Genomic DNA, 22,176 nt, shown 5'->3' with positions numbered 1-22,176 from the left:
GTGAAACTGCCATTCATTTGTCCATTACCCTGCTGATGGATGTTCCTGTTGTTTTCAGGTTTTGGATATGTTGCTGAGAGTATTATTGTTCATATTTTCTGGTGGATGTAAATACTGATTTCTGAATTTTCTGTTAACAGTAAATTCTGGGCTGGGCGCAGTGGCTCAAGCCTGTAATCCCAGCACTTTGGGAGGCCGAGGCGGGCGGATCACGAGGTCAGGAGATCGAGACCATCCTGGCTAACACGGTGAAACCCCATCTCTACTAAAAATACAAAAAAAAAATTAGCCGGGTGTGGTGGCGGGCGCCTGTAGTCCCACCTACTTGGGAGGCTGAGGCAGGAGAATGGCGTGAACCCGGGAGGCGGAGCTTGCAGTGAGCCGAGATCGCGCCACTGCACTCCAGCCTGGGCGACAGAGCAAGACTCCGTCTCAAAAAAAAAAAAAAAAAAACAGTAAATTCTGTTAGAATATACTCGTGTGTACACATCAAGTCATGGAGTAGGTTGTATATTCAGCTTTCTTTTCTTTATTATTTTTTGTAGAGATGGGGTCTCACTATGTTGCCCAGGCTCATCTTGAACTCCTGGCCTGCACTGATCTTCCCTCCTTGGCCTCCTAAAGTGCTGGGATTATAGGCATGAGCCACAGTATGTGGCTGTGTTCAGCTTTAAAAGAAACTGCCCAGCAGTTCTGCAGAATGTACCATTTCACTTTCTGACCATGGACATGTGAAAGCTTCCATTGCTCCACATCTTCATCATCACTTGACAACATCATTCCCCTTTGGGAGGGCTAGGCGGGCGGATCACTTGAGGTCAGGAGTTACCAGCCTGGCCATCATAGTGAAACCCCATTTCTACTAAAAATTTAAAAATTAACTAAGTGTGATGGCAGGTGCCTATCATCCGAGCTACTCAGGAGGCTGAGGTAGGAGAATTGCTTGAACCTGGGAGGTGGAGGTTGCAGTGAGCCAAGATCACACCACTGTACTCCAGACTGGACAACAGAGCGAGACCCCATCTCAAAAAAACAAACAAAAAAACATCATTTCGTTTTACTGTTTGAGTCCCTGTGGTAGGTTTCTCTATATCACAGCACAGAAACCATTGTAAGGTCACTCCTTTCATTCCTAATTTTCAAATACAGCAGTGACCGTAGTGATAACTGATGATGGTCCACAATTTACCAATCTCTTATGTAGTGTCTAGCACTGTGCCAAGTGCTTTATAGAAATTTTCCCCTTTTTTAAGAGACAGGGTCTTGCTCTGTCTCCCAGGCTGGAGCGCAGTGGCACCATCATAGCTCACTGTAGCCTCAAACTCCTGGGCTCAAGCATTTCTCCTACAGAGTAGCTGGAACTACAGGCTCACGCTACAATGTCCGGCTAATTTATTAATTTTTTTGTAGAGACGGGATATTGCTATATTACCCAGGCTACTCTTGAACTCTGGGCCTCAAGCAATTCTTCTGCCTTAGTCTCCCAAATGTAACAGGATTACAGGCATGAGCCACCGTGCCCAGCCAAGAATTTTCCTATTTAACCCTCATCACAGCCTATGAGACAGAATCTGAGAGTTTCTGTTTTTCAGATGAGGAAGTGGAGACTAGGATCAGCTAAATCATTTCTCTGGCATCAGCTGATTTGGTACAGGCAAGATTTGAACTGAGATGTTCTGACTCCAGAGCTACACTCTTAACCTCCCTTTAATATAAACTCACGATTCAGCACAGAGTTTTCATATTTTGTGCTTGAGCATTGGGCCCTCTTAGATTCTCTTTCTCTATTCTCACTGGACTTTGGCTCTCTTCTTACTCTGATCTCCACTTTTATGTTGGCTTCATCAGTTATCTCATAGCCCATCCTTCTTACTCTTAAATACTCTCCAAGGCTAATCCACACATTCTTTTTATTTATTATTATTACTTTTTTTTTTTTTTTTTAAGAGATGGGTCTGACTGTGTTGCCCAGGCTGGTCTCGAACTCCTGGGCTCAGCTTCCCGAGTAGCCAGGATTACAGGCAGTACCTTTCAGATTGTGTCTTTTTCTAGTGTTTTCAGGTTATTGTTTCTCAGGGTTGTGTTGTATTTCTGGATCAGTTTTGAGAGAATTGATAATTTTATATTATCAATTTCTTCATTCAGGTAGATCTTTATTGTCTTGAAATAAAGTTTTATTATTTTCTTTTTCAAGATCCAGTTGTTTGTTAGCCTTTTCGCCTATCTTTCACCCTGATGCAGTGGATTCTATATGTCTACCAGGATTCTGTTCACCCTCTGTCCTAGCAGCTCTGTCCTAAGAGTAGCTGTGGCCATCACTAGCTGTCCCTCAGGCAGAATCTTGAGTATCAGCTTCATCTCTGCCCCTTCCTGCCTCTGAATCCTGACCAACCTTAACTTCTCATGGGGCTACCTCCTCTCACTACAGTCCTCTGGATTCGCTGAAGACTCTGTGTCTTTGTATATTCTGTGTCCTAAGGCTATATGTCCTTCTCAGTTTAAGCTCATGAAGCATCCTCTCTGGGAAGCCTCCTTGACCTCTTCCTGTCCCTGCCCCATCTAGGCTACATTAAGTGCCCCTTCCCTCACCTCTTGTAGCTCCTTGACCTGTTCTTGAGCAAGCTTACCATAGAATGTCATCATTATGATGTCCACCTAGTCTCATCTTGACTGTGAGTGGGGATCTCTATTCCAGACCGTCTGTACTCTGCTTGAGCTTCTCCCTCTGGGTTTGTCTTTAAAAATTTCAAGAGTTGGCCAGGCACGGTGGGTCACACCTTTAATCCCAGTACTTTGGAGGCAGAGGTGGGCAGATTACATGAGCCCAGGAGTTTGAGACCAGCTTGGGCAACATGGTGAAACCCCATCTCTTAAAAAAATACAAAAAATTTAGCCAGGCAGGGTGGCTCACACCTGTAATTCTAGCATTTTGGAAGGCCGAGGCAGGCAGATCACCTGAGGTCAGGGGTTCTAGACCAGTCTGGCCAACATGGTGAGACCTCATCCCTAAAAATACAAAAAAATTAGCCCAGCATGGTGGCACATAACTGTAATCCCAGCCACTTGGGAGGCTGATTCAGGAGAATTGCTTGAACCCAGAAGGCAGAAGTTGCAGTGAGCTGAGATCATGCCACTGCACTCCAGCCTAGGCAACAGAGTGAAATTCCATCTAAAAAAAAAAATTTAAAAAAGCCAGGCGTGGTAGCATATGCCTGTAGTCCAGCTACCTTGGAAGCTGAGGTGGGCAGATCCCGGGTGATCCGCGTCAGCCTCCCAAACCAAAGTGCTGGGATTACAGGCGTGAGCCACCGCACCTGGCCTTTTTTTGAGATGGGTTTCCCTCTGTCACCTAGGCTGGAGTGTGGTGGCTCAGTCTCGGCTCACTGCAGCCTCCACCTCCCAGGTTCAAGCGATTCTCCTGTCTCAGCCTTCCGAGTAGCTGGGATTATAGCCGCCTGCCATCATGCCTGGCTAATTTTTGTATTTTTAGTAGATACGGGGTTTCACCATGTTGGCCAGTCTGGTCTTGAACTCCTGACCTCAAGTGATCCGCCTGCCTCGGCCTCCCAAAGTGCTGGGATTACAGGCATGAGCCACTGTACCCAGCCCATCAAATCATAGCTATTTCCAAATCATCACTATTTTCATCTTATTGTTCTCACCAAAAAAGTGGTTTCATTTCTTCTATACTATCTTAATAAGTTCTTTTGTGTATTGTGTTTCCTTCAGGTGACAGCACAAAACCTGAGACCGTAGAGCCTATCCCTTCTCACCTGGCCTTGCCTGAGGAAGTCTCACTCCAGGAACAGCTGGCACAGGGAGTCCCAGGATACTCCTATTGGGGGCAGGCCATGGATCAAGATGGGCCATCTGAAATGCAGGAATACTTTTTGAGACCAGACGCAGACCCACAGAGTGAGAAACTCCATGGGGAAATGAGCCTTGACCATGAAGGTTTGGCAACAGCTGATGGTATATGTTCAATGATGATACAGAACCAAGTCTCACCAGAAGATGCTCTCTATGGATTTGACTCATATGGACCAGTTACAGATTCCTTGATTCATGAAGGGGAAAATTCCTATAAATTCGAGGAAATGTTTAATGAGAATTGCTTCCTTGTTCAGCATGAGCAGATTCACCCTCGTGTGAAGCCCTATGATTGCCCAGAATGTGGGAAAGCCTTCGGCAAGAGCAAACACCTCCTTCAGCATCACATCATCCATACTGGGGAGAAGCCCTATAAATGCCTGGAGTGTGGGAAAGACTTCAACCGCAGGTCGCACCTCACACGGCACCAGCGGACTCATAATGGAGATAAGCCCTTTGTGTGCAGTGAATGTGGAAGGACCTTCAATCGTGGGTCGCACCTTACACGGCACCAGCGGGTTCACAGTGGAGAGAAGCCTTTTGTGTGCAATGAATGTGGAAAGGCCTTTACCTACCGCTCCAATTTTGTCTTGCATAACAAGAGCCACAATGAGAAAAAACCCTTCGCATGCAGCGAATGTGGAAAAGGCTTTTATGAGAGTACAGCCCTCATTCAACACTTCATTATCCATACTGGGGAGAGGCCCTTTAAGTGCCTTGAGTGTGGGAAGGCCTTCAACTGCAGGTCACACCTCAAGCAGCATGAGCGGATTCACACTGGTGAGAAGCCCTTTGTGTGCAGTCAGTGTGGAAAGGCCTTCACTCACTATTCCACCTATGTCCTGCATGAAAGAGCCCACACTGGAGAAAAGCCTTTTGAGTGCAAAGAATGTGGGAAAGCCTTTAGCATTCGAAAAGACCTCATTCGACACTTCAACATCCACACTGGAGAGAAGCCCTATGAGTGTTTACAGTGTGGAAAGGCTTTTACCCGCATGTCAGGGCTCACAAGGCACCAGTGGATTCATACTGGAGAGAAGCCCTATGTATGCATCCAATGTGGGAAAGCCTTTTGTCGGACCACAAACCTCATTCGACACTTTAGCATCCACACTGGAGAGAAGCCCTATGAATGTGTGGAGTGCGGGAAGGCCTTCAACCGCAGGTCACCCCTCACAAGGCACCAGCGGATTCACACTGCAGAGAAGTCCCGCGAACCCATCCAGAGTGGGAACGTTTCTTGCGAGAGCACAGATCTCATTCAACACTCCATCATCCACACTGAGAGTAGCCCAGTGAGTGCAGTGAATATGGAAACGCCTTCAACAGCCGCTCATTCCTCCTCACTCGACATCAACGGATTCATAGTGGGAGAAACCCTACCATTGTAACAGATGTGGGAAGACTTTTTACATACGCTTCAGTCAACATCCAAGAATTCCTATTAGGGAAATAGTTTTTTAATATAACCACTGAAGAAAATCTGTGGTGAGAGGAAACATCTTACCATCTGGTCATTCATACTGAAGAGAAACTCCATAAGCATCATCTCTGTGGGAAAACCTGTTTTAGATCATCATTTGTCATCTAAACAATTATGTTAGAAATTGACACAGCCAAGAGTCTTATTCTGCATCTGAAAATTCACCCCTGAGAGAGACCCAGTGGTTACTGTGCACTTAGGAAAACCTTCAGCCACATCTTTCTTGTTAGTTTACGGTGAAATGTTATCTCAGGGACATTCAAACAAAGGAGGAGGAGTCATAGGGAAGAGAAAGAAATGGAAGCACAGCTTCTTTCAGACTTCCCTGGCAAGCCCATGGCAATTTGTCATCCCCTCCTTATTTTATTTGGGAGAGGGAAATGTTTCAGAAACAAAAGGGCCTCATCCCCTTTATTTTCCCTGTGTATACATTCACTGCTGTCCAGTGCTGTAGACAAACGGTTTGTTTGAAAACATTTTGTGAAAGCCTGCTTTGTTCCACAGCATTGTCTCCACTCTTGAGGAGCAGAAGCATATATCTTTATGAGAAAGATGGAGGCTTGAGTTATGAAATACTTTTACATTTAAGGAGATAAAGGATGTACATATGAATGGGCACATTTTACTGCACACTTCAGACGCTTTGATTTTTTTAAAAAATTGTTTCTCCATGTGTCTTTAACCACCCAGTACCATACTTTTTTCTTGATCTGGATCTACTTGTTAATTTCTTCTTCTTTATTTTTCTGTGGGATGGAGATGATATTGTAGCTGTTTGTACATAGTGTAATCCAGGGAGTCCTAATTCTTCCCTCTGATTGTGGTTTCTCAGCTTCTTCTACTCCTCTTTAGAGAGAGTAAATAGTTCAAAATTCACCTCAACAATTTTCTAGAGGTCAATTTGGAACCAAAAATGAAATAAGACATGTAGCTAAAGTAAGTTAAAAGATTATGATAAACTCAGAAAATAAACACAGAGAAGGAATCTCATTTTTCAGTCTTACAGAATATTGTGTGAAGGCTGACTATAAAGTGACTGGAATTTTAACAGGTGAACCTGCATATGTATATGCAGGTAGTTGTCACCATGGATTGAGTCCAGTCATAATAATATGTTTAATCAGAATATTTTGGAATTTTTGGTATTCTTTTTGTTTCTTTTATTGTTTTTAATTGACACATAATGTTTATGGGGTTTGGTGTGATATTTCAATACATGTGTGCTAAGAGTAATGATCAAATCTGGGTAATTAGCATATCCATCTTAATCATTTATCATTTTTTTGTGTTTAGAAACATTCACAGTCTGCTTTTCTAGCTATTTGAAAATATAAAATGTATTGTTGCCAATTGTACTCATTCTACAGTGCCACAGAACACTACAAGTTATTCAAATGGAATCTTACATGCTGTAATTTTGTATTTGTTAACCAATCTCTATCTGCCTCTCTGCTGTCCTTCCCAGCCTCTGTTTACCACCATTCTACTCAACCTTTTATGCTTGCATATAAGTAGAAACATGGAGTATTTCTCTTTCTGTGCCTAGCTTACTTCACTTAATGTCTTTCAAGCTCATTCATGTTGCTGTGAATGACAGGTTTATTTTTCATGGCTAAGTAGTATTCCATTGTATATATATGCCATGCTTTCTTTCTTCATTCATCTGATAATGGACACTTAGATTGATTTCTTAGCTATTATGAATAGTGCTTCAATAAACATAGGAGTGTAGATCTCTCTTTGACATACAGATATATTTGTTTTTGGATATATGACCAGTAGTGGTATAGATCATTACCAGTGATCATATGGTAGTTGTATTTTTAACTTTTGTTTATTTTTCATTTTTTAAAATGGGGTCTTGCTGTGTTATTCAGGCTGGTCTCAGACTCCTGGGCTCAAGCAGTCCTGCACCTCAGCCTCCTGAGTAGCTGGGACTACAGGCACACACCACCGTGCCTGGCTATAGTTTTAGATTTTTGAGGAACATCCATACTGTTTTCCATATGGCTATACTAATTAGCATTCCTGCCAGCCATATATAAGAGTTCCCCCTTTTCCATGTTCTCAGCAGCATTTTTTATTTTTTATCTTTGGTAATAGCCATCCTTACCAATGAGGTAAAATTATATCTCATTGTAGTTTTAATTTGCGTTTCCCTGATTAGAGATGTTGAGCATTTTTTCATATACTTGGGCCATTTGTATGTCTCCTTTTGAGGGATGTGTATTCACCTTATTTACCCATTTTAAAATCAGATTTTTTATTTTTATTTTTTTTGCTATTGAGTTCCTTTTGAATTCTGGATATTAATCCCTTTCAGATGAATAGTTTGCAAATATTTTATCCTACTCTACTAGTTGTCTCTTCATTCTGTTGTTTCTTTTGCTGTGCAGAAGTTTTTTAGTTTAATATAATCCCTTTGTTGATTTGTGCTTTTGTTACCTTGATTTTTAGGTATTCATAAAATCCTTGCCCAGACCAATATCCTGAAGCATTTCCCCTATGTTTTCTTCTGTAGTTTCATAGTTTTTGCTCTTACATTTAAGCTTTTAAACCATTTTGAGTTGATTATCCTGAGAGCATAGATTCAAATTGCCCTAAAAATACATTCCCAATTTTTGTTTTTGCTTTTTAATTATTTTTTAGTCATAGTCTCACCACATTGCCCAGCTTGGTCCTGAACTCCTGGACTCAAGTGAGCCACAACTCGGCCTTCTGAGTAGCTAAGATTACAGGTATGAGCCAGCATACTTGGTGTTTTGAGTTTATTTTTGTGTATGGTGAGAGATGAGTCTACTTTCATTCTTCTGCATATGAATATCCAGTGTCCCAGCACCATTTATTGAAGAGACTATCCTTTTCCCAGTGAATGTTCTTTGTGCCTTTGTTAGAAATCAGTTGGCTGTAAATGGGATTTATTCCTGGGCTCTCTGTTTTGTTCCATTGGTTTGTGTGGTTTTTAAAAAATACCTGTACCATGCAGTTTTGGTTACCATCAATCACTTTGTAGTATATTTCAAGGTCAGGTAGTGTGATAACTCCCATTTTGTTCTTTTTGCTTAGGATTGCTTTGGATATTCAGTATCTTTTGTGATATCATGAATTTTAGGATTACTATTTCTATTTCTGTGAAAAATGTCATTGGTATTTTGTTAGAGTGCATTGGATCTGTAGATCACTTGAGGTAGTATGTTCATTTTTTTCATAAGCTATCTCTTACAGGAAAGTATGTTCATTTTTATATTAACCATTCTAATCCATGACCATGGGATGTTTTTCCATTTTTATGTGTGTCCTCTTTGATTTACTTCATCAGTGTTATATAGTTTTCCATGTATTCTTATTTTATTTTTGTTGAAGTATTGTAAATGGGATGGCTTTCTTGATTTCTTTTTCAGCTAATTCATTGTTGGTGTATAGAAATGCTGCTGATTTTTGCATGTTGATTTTATATCCTGCAACTTCAGTGAATTTATCAGTCCTAAGAGTTTTTTGGTGCCACTTTTGGAGTTTAGGGTTTTCTATATATTTGATCCTGTCATGTGCATACAGGGATAATTTGACTTCATCCTTTCTGATTTGCATGCCCTTTATTTCTTTGTCTTGCCTGATTACTCTGTCTCAGACTTTTTGTACTTTGTTAAATAAAAGGTGTGAAAGTGGGCATACTTGTTTTGTTTCAGATTATAGAGAGAAAGCTTTCAGCACTTTCCCATCATGCATGATGTTAGCTGTGGGTATGTTATTTATTACCTTTATTATGTTGAGGTACGTTCTTTCTGTTATTATTATAATTTTTTTTTAACTTTTTTTTGAGATGGAGTCTCACTCTGTCGCCCAGCTGGAGTGCAGTGGCGTGATCTCAGCTCACTGCAAGCTCCGCCTTCTGGGTTCACGCCATTCTCCTGCCTCAGCCTCCAGAGTAGCTGGGACTACAGGTGCCCGCCACCACGCCCGGCTAATTTTTTGTATTTTTAGTAGAGATGGGTTTTCACCGTGTTAGCCAGGACGGTCTTGATCTCCTGAACTTGTGATCCGCCCGCCTCAGCCTCTCAAAGTGCTGGGATTACAGGTGTGAGCCACCACGGCCAGCCCATTCTTTCTATTATTATGTGTAATTTGTTAAGAGTTTTCATCATGAAGGGATATTGAATGTTACCAGAGGCTTTTTCTCCACCTATGAAGATGATCACATTTTTTGTTCTTCATTCTGTTGATTTATCATGTTTATTGTTTTGTGTATATTGAACCGTTCCTGCATCCCTGGAATGAATGCCACTTGGTCATGGTAAACAATCTTTTTGATGTACTTTTGGATTTGGTTGGCTAGTATTTTGTTGAGGAGTTTTGCATTTATGTTCATCAGGAATATTGGCCCGTAGTTTACTTTTGCATGTGTGTCCTTGTCTGGTGCTTGTGTCATGGTAATGCTGGCTTGTGGAATGAGTTTAGAATAATTCCCTCCTCTTCATTATTCTGGGAAAGTTTGAGAAGAATTCATATTTAATTCTCCTAAAATGTTTGGTAGAATTCAGCAGTGAAGCCATGAGATCATGGACTTTCCTTTGATGGGTGACTTTTTATTACTGATTAAATCTTGTTACTCAGAATTGGTCAGTTGAAGTTTTCTGTTTCTTCTAGGTTCAATCCTGATGGGTTGTATGTGTCTAGGAATTTATTTTCTGTAGGTTTTCCAACTCTTTGGTTTGTAGTTGTTCATAATAGTCTCTGATGACTCTGTATTTTTGTGGTATCAGTTGCAGTGTCATTTTTGTATGTGTTTGATTTTATTTGAGTCTTTTCTCTTGGTTAGTCTAATGGTTTCTTTTCAAACAATGAACTTTTCATTTTGTTGATCCTTTGAATTTTTTTTTAAGTCTCAGTTTTATTTAGTACTGTTCTGATCTTTGTTAATTCTTTCCTTGTAATTTTGGGTCTGATTTGTTCTTTTCTAGTTCCTTGAGAAGCATTGTTAGATTTTTATTTTTCTTTCTTTTTTTTTTTTTTTTTTTTTTTTTTTTAAGAGACGGAGTCTTACTGTGTTATCTAGGCTGGAGTGTAATGGTACAATCAACTCCTGGGCTCAAGTGATCCTCACACCTCAGTTTTGAATTCTTGGGCTCAAGCAGTTCTCCCACCTCTGCCTCCAGAATAGCTAGGACTACTGGTACGCAGTATCATGACCAGCTAATCTTTTTTTTTTTTTTTTTTTTTTTTTTTTTAGAGATAGGGTCTTGCTATATGACCCAGGCTGGTCTTGACCCAGCATCAAGTCATCCTCCTGCCTTGGCTTCCCAAAGCACTGAGATTACAGGTGTGAGCCACCATGCCCAGCCAGATCTTTCTTGTTTTTGATGTAGGTGTTTGTTGCTAAATACTTTCCTCTTAAAACTGCTCTTGAGGCCGGGCGCGGTGGCTCACGCTTGTAATCCCAGCACTTTGGGAGGCCGAGGCAGGCGGATCACGAGGTCAGGTGATCGAGACCACGGTGAAACCCCGTCTCTACTAAAAATACAAAAAAAATTAGCCGAGCGCGGTGGCGGGCGCCTGTAGTCCCAGCTACTCGGAGAGGCTGAGGCAGGAGAATGGCGTGAACCCAGGAGGCGGAGCTTGCAGTGAGCCGAGATTGCGCCACTGCACTCCAGCCTGGGCGACAGAGCGAGACTCCGTCTCAAAAAAAAAAAAAAAAAAAAAAAACTGCTCTTGCTACATCCCATACATTTTTATATGTTGTGTTTCTGTTTTCACTCATTTTAAGACATTAAAAATTTTTTTCTTATTTTCTTCACTACCCATTGTTCATTCAGAATCCTGTTATTTAATTTCCGTTTATTTGTGCTGTTTTAAAAGTTCCTTTTGTTATTGATTTCTAGGTTTATTTCATTGTGGTCAGAAAGGTACTTGATGTGATTTTAATTTTTGTGATTTGTTTTGTGGTTTAACATGTGGCCTCTCCTTGAAAATATTGCATGTGCTTATGAAAAAAATATGTATTCTGTAGCTGTTGGATGAAAAGATCTGTCAGTGTCTTTTAAGTCCATTTGGACTAAAGTCAGTTTAAACTTGGTGTTTCTTTGTTGATTTTCTATGTATATGATCTGTCCATTGCTGAAAGTAGGGTGTTGAAGTCCACAAGTATTATTGTATTATTGTATTGTCTTCCCCTTTAGATCTAATAATATTTGCCTTACATATCTGGGTGCTCTGATATTGGGTGCATATATATTTACAATTTTTGTATCCTCTTCCTGATTTCATCCCTACTGTGTTTGATACAAAGTCTCTTATCGTAAGTATAGCTACTCCTTATATAGTCATGATTGTGGTAAAAAAAAAAAAAAAAAAAGAAAAAAATGTATAGCTACTCCTGCTTGCTTTTGGTTTCCATTTGCATGGAATATATTCTATTCCCTCGCTTTCAGTCTGTCTTTTTTTTTTTTTTTTTTTTTTCAGACATAGTCTCGCTCTGTCACCCAAGCTGGAGTGCAGTGGTGCTATCTTGGTTCACTGCAACCTCTGCCTCCTGGGTTTGAAGCATTTCTCCTGCCTCAGCCTCCCGAGTAGCTGGGACTACAGGTGTGCGCCACCACACCCGGCTAATTTTTGTATTTTTAGTAGAGATGGGGTTTCACTATGTTGGCCAGGCTGGTCTCGAACTGAGCTCAGGTGATCCACCCGCCTCAGCCTCCCAAAGTGCTGGGATTACAGGTGTGAGCCACTGTGCCTGGCCATATTTGTGTCTTGAGAGGTGAAGTGAGTTTCTTGTAGGTAGCATATAGTTGGGTCATTTAAAAAACCCATTTAGTATATATCTTTTAAGGTAGGAATTTAATCTGTTTACCTCAAGGTTATTATTTTTAAGTGAAGACTCCTTTCATTTTGTGGTTTTCAGAATGTTTTGTATATCCTTTGTTCTTCATCTCTTATTTTTTATCATTGTATTTTGGTGGTTTTCTGTAGTGATAAGATTTGATTTTTTTTCTCTTTTTTCTTTGCCTATCTGCTCTACCAGTGAGTCTTATACTTTTATGTGGTTACATAATGGTGATTATTGTCTTCTTATTTCCAGATACAGCATTCCCTTGATCATTTCTTGAAAGGCTGGTGTAGTGGTGATAAATTCCCTTAATTTTTGCTTGCCTGAGACACACTTTATTTCTACCTAATTTCTCTCTTTCTTTTTTTTTTTTTTTAAATAGAGTCTTGCTCTATTGCCCATGCTGGAGTGCAATGGCATGATCTTGACTCACTGCAACCTCCACCTCCCAGGTTCAAGCAATTCTCCTGTCTCAGCCTCTGGAGCAGCTGGGATTACAGGCACATGCCACCATACCTGGTTAATTTTTGTATTTTTGTAGAGATGGGGTTTCACCATGTTGGCCAGGCTGGTCTTGAACTCCTGACCTCAAGTAATTCACCTGCCTCAGCATCCTAAAATACTGGGATTATAGGCATGAGCCACTCTGCCTGGCTATTTCTACCTAATTTCTGATGGATTGTTTTGCTGTGTGTAGTATTTTTCACTGATATTTTTTCTTTTCTTTCAGAATTTTGGATATATCATCCCATTTTTTCCTGGCCTGTGAGGTTTCTGCTGTTAGTCTAATGAAGATTCCCTTATATATGACTTGATGCTTTTCTAGTGGTACTTTTAGATTTTTCTCTTTGTCTTTGACTTTTGTCGGTTCAAATATAATGTGCCTTGGAGGTGACCTTTTTGGGGATCTTTGAGCTTCCTGGATCTGAATGTCCATAGCTCTTCCAAGACTTGGGAGGTTTTTAGCTATTATTTCATTGTCTTTTTCATTTTTTTTATGTTTTATTTTTAATCTTGCTATGATCTCCTTAGCAGCTGTAATTTCATTAAATATGTTTTTTATTTTTATTTTTATTTTTTTTGAGACAGAGTCTCGCACTGTTGCCCGGGCTGGAGTGCAATGATGCAATCTTGGCTTACTGCACCCTCCACCTCCTGGGTTCATGTGATTCTCCTGCCTCAGCCTCCCAAATAGCTGGGATTACAGGTGCACACCACCATACCCAGCTAATTTTTTGTATTTTTAGTAGAGAGGGGTTTCGCCATGTTGGCCAGAATGGTTTTGAACTCCTCACCTCATGATCCACCCGCCTTGGCCTCCCAAAGTGCTGGGATTACAGGCGTGAGCTACCACGCCTGGCCTGTTTTATTTAAAAATTTTATTAAATATATATTTTTTTCTTTTTTCTTTGAGATGGAATTTTCACTCTACTTGCCCAGGATGGAGTGCAACGGTGCGATCTTGGCTCACTGCAACTTCTGCCTCTCGGGTTCAGGTGATTCTCCTGCCTCAGCCTCCCAAGTGGCTGGGATTACAGGCACCCACCACCATGCCCGGCTAATTTTTTGTATTTTTGGTAGAGACGGGGTGTCGCCATGTTGCCCAGGCTGGTCTCAAATTCCTGACCTCAGGTGATCCACCTGCCCCAGCCTCCCAAAGTGCTAGGATTACAGGTGTGAGCCACCGCACCCGGCCTATTAAATATATTTTCTATGCCTTTTGTCATCTCTTTGCCTTCTGGAACTCTGATAATATGAAATTTTTTTCCCTTGATGTTATCTAATAAGTCTTGTAGGCTTTCTTTACTCCTTGTCATTCTTATTTATTCTTCTCTGACTGGGTAATTCCAAACAAACTCTCTTCTTTCGCTTGAGTAAGTCTGCTATTGATGCTTTCTATTGTACCTTATATTTTATACATTAAATTCTTCAGCTGCAGGATTCCTGTTTGGTGATTTTAAAATACTTCTTAAATTTCTCATTCATGTTATGAATTGTTTTTCTGATTTTATTGAATTATCTTTCTGTATTATCTTGTATCCTATTGAGGGTTTTTTGTTTGTTTTTGAGACAGAGTGTCACTCTGTCACCTAGGCTGGAGTGCAGTGGCATGATCTTGGCTCACAACAATCTTCGCCTTCCAGGTTCAAGTGATTCTCCTGCCTCAGCCTCCCAAGTAGCTGGGACTACAGGTGTGCACCACCACACCCAGTTAATTTTTGTATTTTTAGTAGAGACAGGGTTTCACCATGTTGGCCAGGCCGGTCTTGAACTCCTGACCTCAAGTGACTCGCCCACCTTGGTCTCCTAAAGTGCTGGGATTACAAGTGTGAGCCACTGCACCCGGCCTTACTGAGTTTTTAAAAGATCATTATTTTGAATTACTTTTTTAGTAATTGGCAGATTTCCTTCTAGTTTGTTACTGGAGAGTTATTGTGTTCCTTTCGTGGTGACACATTTCCTTGCTTTTTCATGTTTCTTTTGTCCCTGCATTGATGTCTGTGCATCTGGTGGAACAATGGCGTCTTCCCATTTTTCTGCAGTCACTTTCATAGAGGCTTTCACCTGCACTTGGTCCTTAGTGTGCTAGTTGAGAAGGGTGTAGTAACTCTGTTTCCAGATAAGTGAAATGGTATAGTCTTTGTTCAGCTTTATCAACAGTATTTAATGTTGGCAGTAACTTTGTTTTCCTCAGTGGCCTAGGTTGTAAAAGTTTGTAGCAGTGGTGGCATAGGTTGTTAATGGCAAGGGCTTTTTTGGAGTCCTCCTATTTTCATTTGCCCCACAATGAAGTTACTTAGCCATGAAGATACTTCTTGCTGTCAAGTATGATATGGCCTATAGGCAGGTACAGTGGCTCTGGGTTCCAGATGCAGGTGCTCAGGGCAGCTGTGGGTCTGGGGTTCTAGGCTCAGCATCTGATGAACCTATTGTGGCACCTGGGTTTTGAGCTATAGATTTGCTCCATGTGGTAGAATTGGAGGTAGGTTTACCACAGAGCCAAGATCTGTGACTGATGTACCCCCTAGCAGCTTGGGCCCAAAGGGCCAGGTTGTAGCTTTAATTTTGTTTCTGGGCGGCCGGGCACAGCACAGGCCCCAACTCTAGGGAAGAAGTGGTGCTTTGGAGTATTGGGCCAAGGAAACAGAATACAGCTCAGTTTGGTAACCTGAACCATTCAGGCTCATTGGCAACTCGGGTTTCTGGCATAGCACAGTTTTTGCTTGGTCCTTGGGCAATAGGGAGCAGCCCAGTGATGACTCAGCTCCCCAGGGAGAGAGCTGTCTCAGCAGCTCATACTTCAGGGTGTTAGTCCAGCCCCCTGGCAGCTGGTTATCCAGCTAGCTCCCTAAAGTGAGTACTAGAGTTGTTTGGCCTGTAGTGTGGGGTGTCTCATCTCATGCCCTGCTTTGTTTCCCTGGAATGTGAAGTCCCATGCCAGCTCAGCCCAGTATTGCATAGCTACTCAGTTCAGGCAAGGCACTGCATCCCCAGGGGGTAATGTGCCTCGGCAGCTCAGGTCTGGGGTGTGTGACCTTAGGTTGGCCCAGGCACCATTTTCCTGGGATGCAGGAAGCTGCTTCAGATGAGGTACTGGACTGTGTGTCTGCTTGGGATGGCCAAGACACTGTTACCTGGTAGGCAGGGTGCTGCTTAAACTTAGTCACTGGGGAGGCATGACTGCTCTCGATGGCCAAAGTACTGTTTTCCCAGGAGAAAAGGTACTGCTTCAGCTCAGGTACAGAGGGGTGTGACTGCTCTGGATGGTTAATGCACTGTTTTCCCAGGATGCCTGGCATTGCTTCAGCTCTGGCCTAGAGGGGCAGGATGCAGCAGCAACTGGGAGGGGTAGGGGGAGGAGCTTCGCCAAGGCATCCTTTCCTCAGGAGGCAGTGTGCAGCTTCAGCTCAGGTCCCTGGAAGCAGGGCAGTTTTGGGAGAAGTAGACTGAGAGAGGTAGATGGTGAGAGGTGGATGTTGCAGATCTGCCAAAGCATTGTTTTCCCAGGAGGGAGTGCACAGCTTCAGCTCTAGTCTAAGGTGACAGGACACAGCCTAGCATAGAGACTTGAGGGGTAGGTGGTGCAGCTCTCCCACTGCATGGCCCTACATGGGAAGGTGGAAAAGCTGCTGGTAGATCTTGGGCCACCAGGTGGGGGGTGGTTGGTGATGGCTTTTCCTCAGGGATGAAGGGGTGCCATGGAACCAGACAGAACTCCAGCAGTTCCAAGATAACAGCACAGTAGCTGTATGGGCCACAGTGGGCAGGACAGTGTCAGCTCCTTCCTCAGGAGCACAGCTGTGTGGACTCCAGGCGGGTCCCTCAGCTAAGCTTAGTGCCTGTGAGGGCTGTAGGGGACCCCAGTGGTGAGGACTGTAGGTGTCCAAGGTGGTGATGGACACTGCTAGTATGCTGTTGCTCACTTTTTCCACATACGGAGAAATTCCTTCTGGTTTTCAGCTGATCTTGGCTGGGGGATGGGGTTGTGGAGGCCAGGTGTTCCATTCTGTACTTGGCTATCCTGAGTTTCTATGCTCACCAGAGTTTTTGTTATTACTTTGACATATTCTGGTGCTTTCCTTTAGTTATTTGCATTAAAATGTAGTTGCTTATTTATTTTGGCTCTGTGGGGGTGGGGAGGAGAACAGCATTTACGGACTGCTAATCTGCCTTCTTGCTGAAGTCACTCTCTTGCTACAGATACTTGGTTAGAAACATTTTCATTTGTATTCTATAAATAACTAGGAGTAGAATTGCTGTGTCATATGATATGTGTATATTTACCTGTATAGGAAACTGCCAAGTTGTTTTCCAAAATGGCTATACCATTTTGATTTCTCACCAGTATTTTGTGGGCGCTCCAGTCCTGCATCTTTTTGAGCACTTGGTTTTGTTACACTTTAAGTTTTTCAATTTAACAGATGTGTAGAGGTGTCTCATTGTGGATTTAAATTTCACTGCTGAAATGACTACTGATATTGAGCATTTTTTCATATGTTCATAGTTCATATATCTTTAGTTATCTGTCCAAATTTTTTTTTTTTTTTCCTTGAGAAGGAGTTTCGTTCTTGTTGCCCAGGCTGGAGTGCAATGGCGAGATCTCAGCTCACCACAACCTCCGTCTCCCAGGTTCAAGCAGTTCTCCTGCCTCAGCCTCCCAAATAGCTGGGATTACAGGCCCCCACCACCACGCCCAGCTAATTTTTTGTATTTTTTGTAGAGATGGGGTTTCAACATGTTGGCCAGGCTGGTCTTGAACTCCTGACCTCAGGTGATCCGCCCACCTCAGCCTCCCAAAGTGCTGGGATTACAGGCGTGAGCCACTGCACCAGACCCTATCTGTCCAAATCTTTTGTCCCATTTTAAATTGTTATTTCTTCTTAACATTGAATTTTAAGAATTCACTGTATCTTTTAATATTCTGAATGCTAGTTATTTGTCAGATATATGTTTTGCAAACCATTTATCTGTATTTGGTTTCTTTTTGTTATCTTAGCAGTATATCCTGAAGAGTAGTGTTAAATTTTGATGTAATCCAAAATATTTCAGTTGTTTGTGTTCTTTGTTATCCTATTTTTGCTGTTGTTGTTTTATAGATATGGGGGTCTCACTATGTTGCCCAGGCTGGTTTTGATCTCCTGAACTCAAGTGATCCTCCCACCTCGGCCTCCCATCCTTGTCTACCTAATTAGGCTTTGTGTAACAGTGTTGCAAAGCTTTGCCATCTCTTTGAGTTAATGTTTATATATGTTGTTACTTAAGGGTTTCACATTAAATTTAAACATACTTATATTTTATAACCAAACAAGTCGTGTTGGGGCATACTCATTAGGATTGAGTGCTTTCTTACACCAGAATACATGTATACAAAGATTTAAAACACTTTTGGCCGGGCGCGGTAATCCCAGTACTTTGGGAGGCCAAGGCGGGTGGATCACAAGGTCAGGAGATCAAGACCATCCTGGCTAACACGGTGAAACCCCGTCGCTACTAAAAAATACAAAAAATTAGCCAGGCGTGGTGGCAGGCGCCTGTAGTCCCAGCTACTCGGGAGGCTGAGGCAGGAGAATGGCGTGAACCTGGGAGGCAGAGTTTGCAGTGAGCCGAGATCACGCCACTGCAATTCAGCCTGAGCAACAGAGCGAAGACTACGTCTCAAGAAAAAAAAAAAAAAACTTTTATAATAACAACTGTAAATAGTTCAATTGACAGTCATTTGTAAGATGTTTAAGTAAATTGTGAAACAGTAAGTAAATGGAAGAAAACACACTGATTACAACTGCTGCATTTATCCACCCAGATGGATGAATTTCCCAGGAAAGAATACTTGAGTTCAGGCCTGTTCCAGTCCCAACCTGTTTGTGGTTTGAGGTTGCTCTCTGCCTCATAGAGCAAAGTGGAGAGTTTATCTTCTGGGAAGACAAAGTTTTCTTCTTCTCTGAAAAAGTTTCCTACATAGTTGGCTTTGGCATTTGCGAGGAATGAAAGGTCTGGGATTGAGGCCTCATGAGTCTGGATTTCTAGCTGAGGTTGAGAGAAAAGGTAGTGATTGTAACCAGAAAATCCAGAGTGGGTGTAGTTACCTCCAGAACTCATCACTTAAAAAAAAAATTTTTTTTGAACTGACATGCTTGAGGCTTTTTTTTTTTTTGAGATGGGGTCTTGCTCTATCCCCCAGGCTAGAGTGCAGTGGTGCAATCGTAGCTCACTGTAGCCTTGTCCTCTTGGCCTAAGCAATCCTCCTGCCTCAGCCTCCCTGGTAGCTGAGACCACAGGCACATGCCACGGTGGTTGGCTAATTTTTACATTTTTTTGTAGAGACAAGGTCTCCCTACGTTCCCCAGCCTAGTCTTGAACTCCTGGGCTCAAGTGATCCTCCTGCCTCAGCCTTCCAAAGTGTTGGATTACAGGCGTGAGCCACTGTGCCTGGCCAGAGCTCATCACTGTTAGCCTGGGTTTTTCACAGCAGTCATGGAAATAGATTCATTAATAATAATAACAAATATATAGTCTCCCTCTCAAAGAAACCTTGAGTGGCAGTGACATACCAGATACACAGTAGGAAATACTGTAGAATTATGTTGTTATGTTCATAACCAAACATACATGATGATAAAAGACAAAATAATGGTCACATGTATGCAGTATTAACTGAGGGCAAATTTCTGCCTGAGAAGCTATTGGGAATGTTCTCTCTCTGCATTACTAGGAATTACATGGGAAACACATGTAGACAGTCTTCAGGCTATTAAGATTTGTCCACTTAATCTTTACTTATACATGGATAAAAAATGGGAAACATGATAAATGTAATAAACTAATACACTCAACCCTGCCCCTTGATTATATAATAGAACAAAATCAGCATGCCCGGCACAAGCCTGCCAGATTGCCGATTCCATCCTCCACTTCAGAGGATGCCGCCATCCAGAATTTTGCCTTACTCATTTTACTTTCTTCATAGTTCGGCACCTTAAATGTATATTACTAATAGTAGCTTTACATTTTTGGCTGATTTAAAAATTGATATGAATGAAATAATGCTGTAGAGATGCTTTTTTGTATTAATTGGATATACTGTTATTCTTAAAGATGTTTGAAATGAATATACCTTTCTAATTATCTTTTTAAAATAATACATTAAATGATACTGCTTTAGAATTCATGAACTGCATCTCATGAGAATATGTAGAGATGACATTGTGGGCACGTAAAGTAAAACTTCAGGTTGAACATCCTATGATAATTTAAAAACAACAAAATTGTGTGGTGAATAATAGAGCTTGAACACTTTAAGGCACCATAGGGACCCCTTCAATGTAATGATGACAATGCTGAGGTGCAGAGAAGTCAGGTAATTAGCCCAAGCCCCTACTCTAACGGCAGACCCTATCTACTTTTCCTAATTTGTCAGAAGACTGCCTATTATACTACTTATAGAAAGTCCTATGAAATTGGTATTGTCATTATTTTACAAATAAGATATTCTTCAATTTTCGTTTCCTCTGTGCATGGGTTACTTAGTGTTTTGTAATTTGAATTTCAAGCATATTAAAAAAAAATCAGGTATCTAGGCTGGGCATGGTGGCTCAAGCCTATAATCAACATTTTGGGAGGCTGAGGCAAGAGGATCACTTGAGGCCAGGAGTTTGAGGTATCTTTTGTTGATCTCTACACTGATTGTATTCTCTCTTTTATTCTGTGAAAGTTAAATATTTTTTCTGATACTACATATTGTCAGTTTTTTAAATACTCAGTTTGTGCTAAAAGAAAACATTGAGCAACTGATATCTGCTGTTCTGTATGTATCAGTCCAGATTTGTCCATTGTGGTGTGTGAGTCTAATAGAACCTCACCAATGTTATACCTGCCTTCTTGAAATCATTACTGAGATAGCTAATACTAAAATATCCTGGTTTGCCTGTATATTTAATTCTTTATTCTCGTTATACTAAATTTTTTTTAATGTAATTTGAATTGATGGTAAAAATTGTATACAGGCCGGGCGCAGTGGCTCACTCCTATAATCCCAGCATTTTGGAAGTCCTATGCAGGAGGATTGCCAGCGGCCAGGAATTTGAGATCAGCCTGGGCAACACAGTGAAACTCTCATCTTTATAAAAAGTAATATTAAAATTTTAAAAAGTGTATAAACTGTAAAGTTATTTTACTGGTGTTTTCTTCCTTATTCCTACTTGTCAGACGCAAATACACATTTTTGTGTCTGTGTTTAGTAATTATAAGTATACATTTTTCATCTTCTATTTCATATATTTCTATGACATATCTTAGATGTGTAATTTATGAACTATTACTGGATTATTTTAATCCATTAAAAATTACTATTCACGCATTCTGTATTCAATTCATGTGATAACTAATATATTTGGTTTTAAATGCATCTTATTTTGTGGTTTTCTTCTAGGCTGTTTTTTGTGCTTTCTTTTAAAAATATATAGATTTTAATATTCTTAATTTTCTTTTAGTTTGAAATGTATATACTCATTTTATTCATTAGTCTAAGATAAGAATTGTAACACTTCTCTAACCTGTTATAGAATTGTTAATACCTTTACCCTTCTCTTGAACACATCAAAGGATGTCATTGAGTGTTGGTATTGGAGTATAGCATATCTATTATTCTCCTCAATTAGAAGATATTGTTCATGTTGTATAGAGATAATAAGTAATTGTACTGATCTGCAGATGCATCCATCTCTTGGATGCTCATTCCTTCTACCACTGCAGACCTTTCACCTGTAATCACTTTCCTTTGGCCTTAAGGATAACTTTTAGGGTTACTTTTCTACTAAATTTCCAATTTTTGACCAGATATAATCTTATTTTGTGCTGTTCCTGAAAAATACTATTGTTGTGGATAGAAATCTGGGTTGGTAGTTATTTCTTCAGCAATTTGACCATGTCATTCCACTGTGTCCCTGGCCTCCTGTATACTGGATGTGAATGAATACAATTATATATTGTGTTTATAGTTTTCCTGTGCTATAGGAACAGTATTCGAATCTGATGTAAAGGACAACACACCCTAGAGATTGTAACAGTGAGATGAACCCAGTGATTGGATGGGGTTTTGAGTTGCTGGAATAATGGAGTTACAGTATACAATGCATAAGCGACATAATAAATTATATATCTGGTGAACAAATGGATGGATTGTGCCATGAACTGGTTAGATGCTTACCCACATGTCACAGAAGGTCTTCACTTGCAAGGAGGGTGGGAAATACCTCTTGGTCAGCTCTCAACTTGTGCAGCATCAGGCCCCTTTCAATGAGTAAGAGCCACACAGGAGCAATGAGAGTGGGGGGGCCTTTCACACTGGACAAAGGGATTCCAAGTACAGCAATTGTGGGAAAGCCTTTTGCTGCAAATACATACTTTATCAGTATCAGAAAATCCATGCTGGAGTAAACCCTTATGAGTGCAGTTAGTGCTGGCATACCGTTAATAACAGCTACCATTCTATAGTTAAGAGAATTCA

General features: G+C 41.1%; 1 protein-coding gene across 2 annotated transcripts in view; it reads left to right on the top strand.

The window, feature by feature from the left end:
- Positions 1–21,840, top strand: part of ZNF460 (zinc finger protein 460) — a 29,500-nt gene extending 7,660 nt beyond the window's left edge. For both annotated transcript variants that reach the window (XM_055239880.2, XM_055239879.2), the window contains exon 3: positions 3,730–21,840. In XM_055239880.2, coding sequence (XP_055095855.2) covers positions 3,730–5,261 — 1,532 coding nt within the window. In that variant the 3' untranslated portion in view covers positions 5,262–21,840. The remainder of the gene's footprint in view (positions 1–3,729) is intronic.
- Positions 21,841–22,176: the final 336 nt, after the last annotated feature.

The sequence above is a fragment of the Symphalangus syndactylus genome, chromosome 13 (genome assembly GCF_028878055.3).
Source record: "Symphalangus syndactylus isolate Jambi chromosome 13, NHGRI_mSymSyn1-v2.1_pri, whole genome shotgun sequence".
NCBI classification, from domain to species: Eukaryota; Metazoa; Chordata; class Mammalia; order Primates; family Hylobatidae; genus Symphalangus; species Symphalangus syndactylus.
The sequence above is the reverse complement of the archived record's forward strand: the minus strand, read 5'-3'. Positions and strand labels throughout refer to the sequence as shown.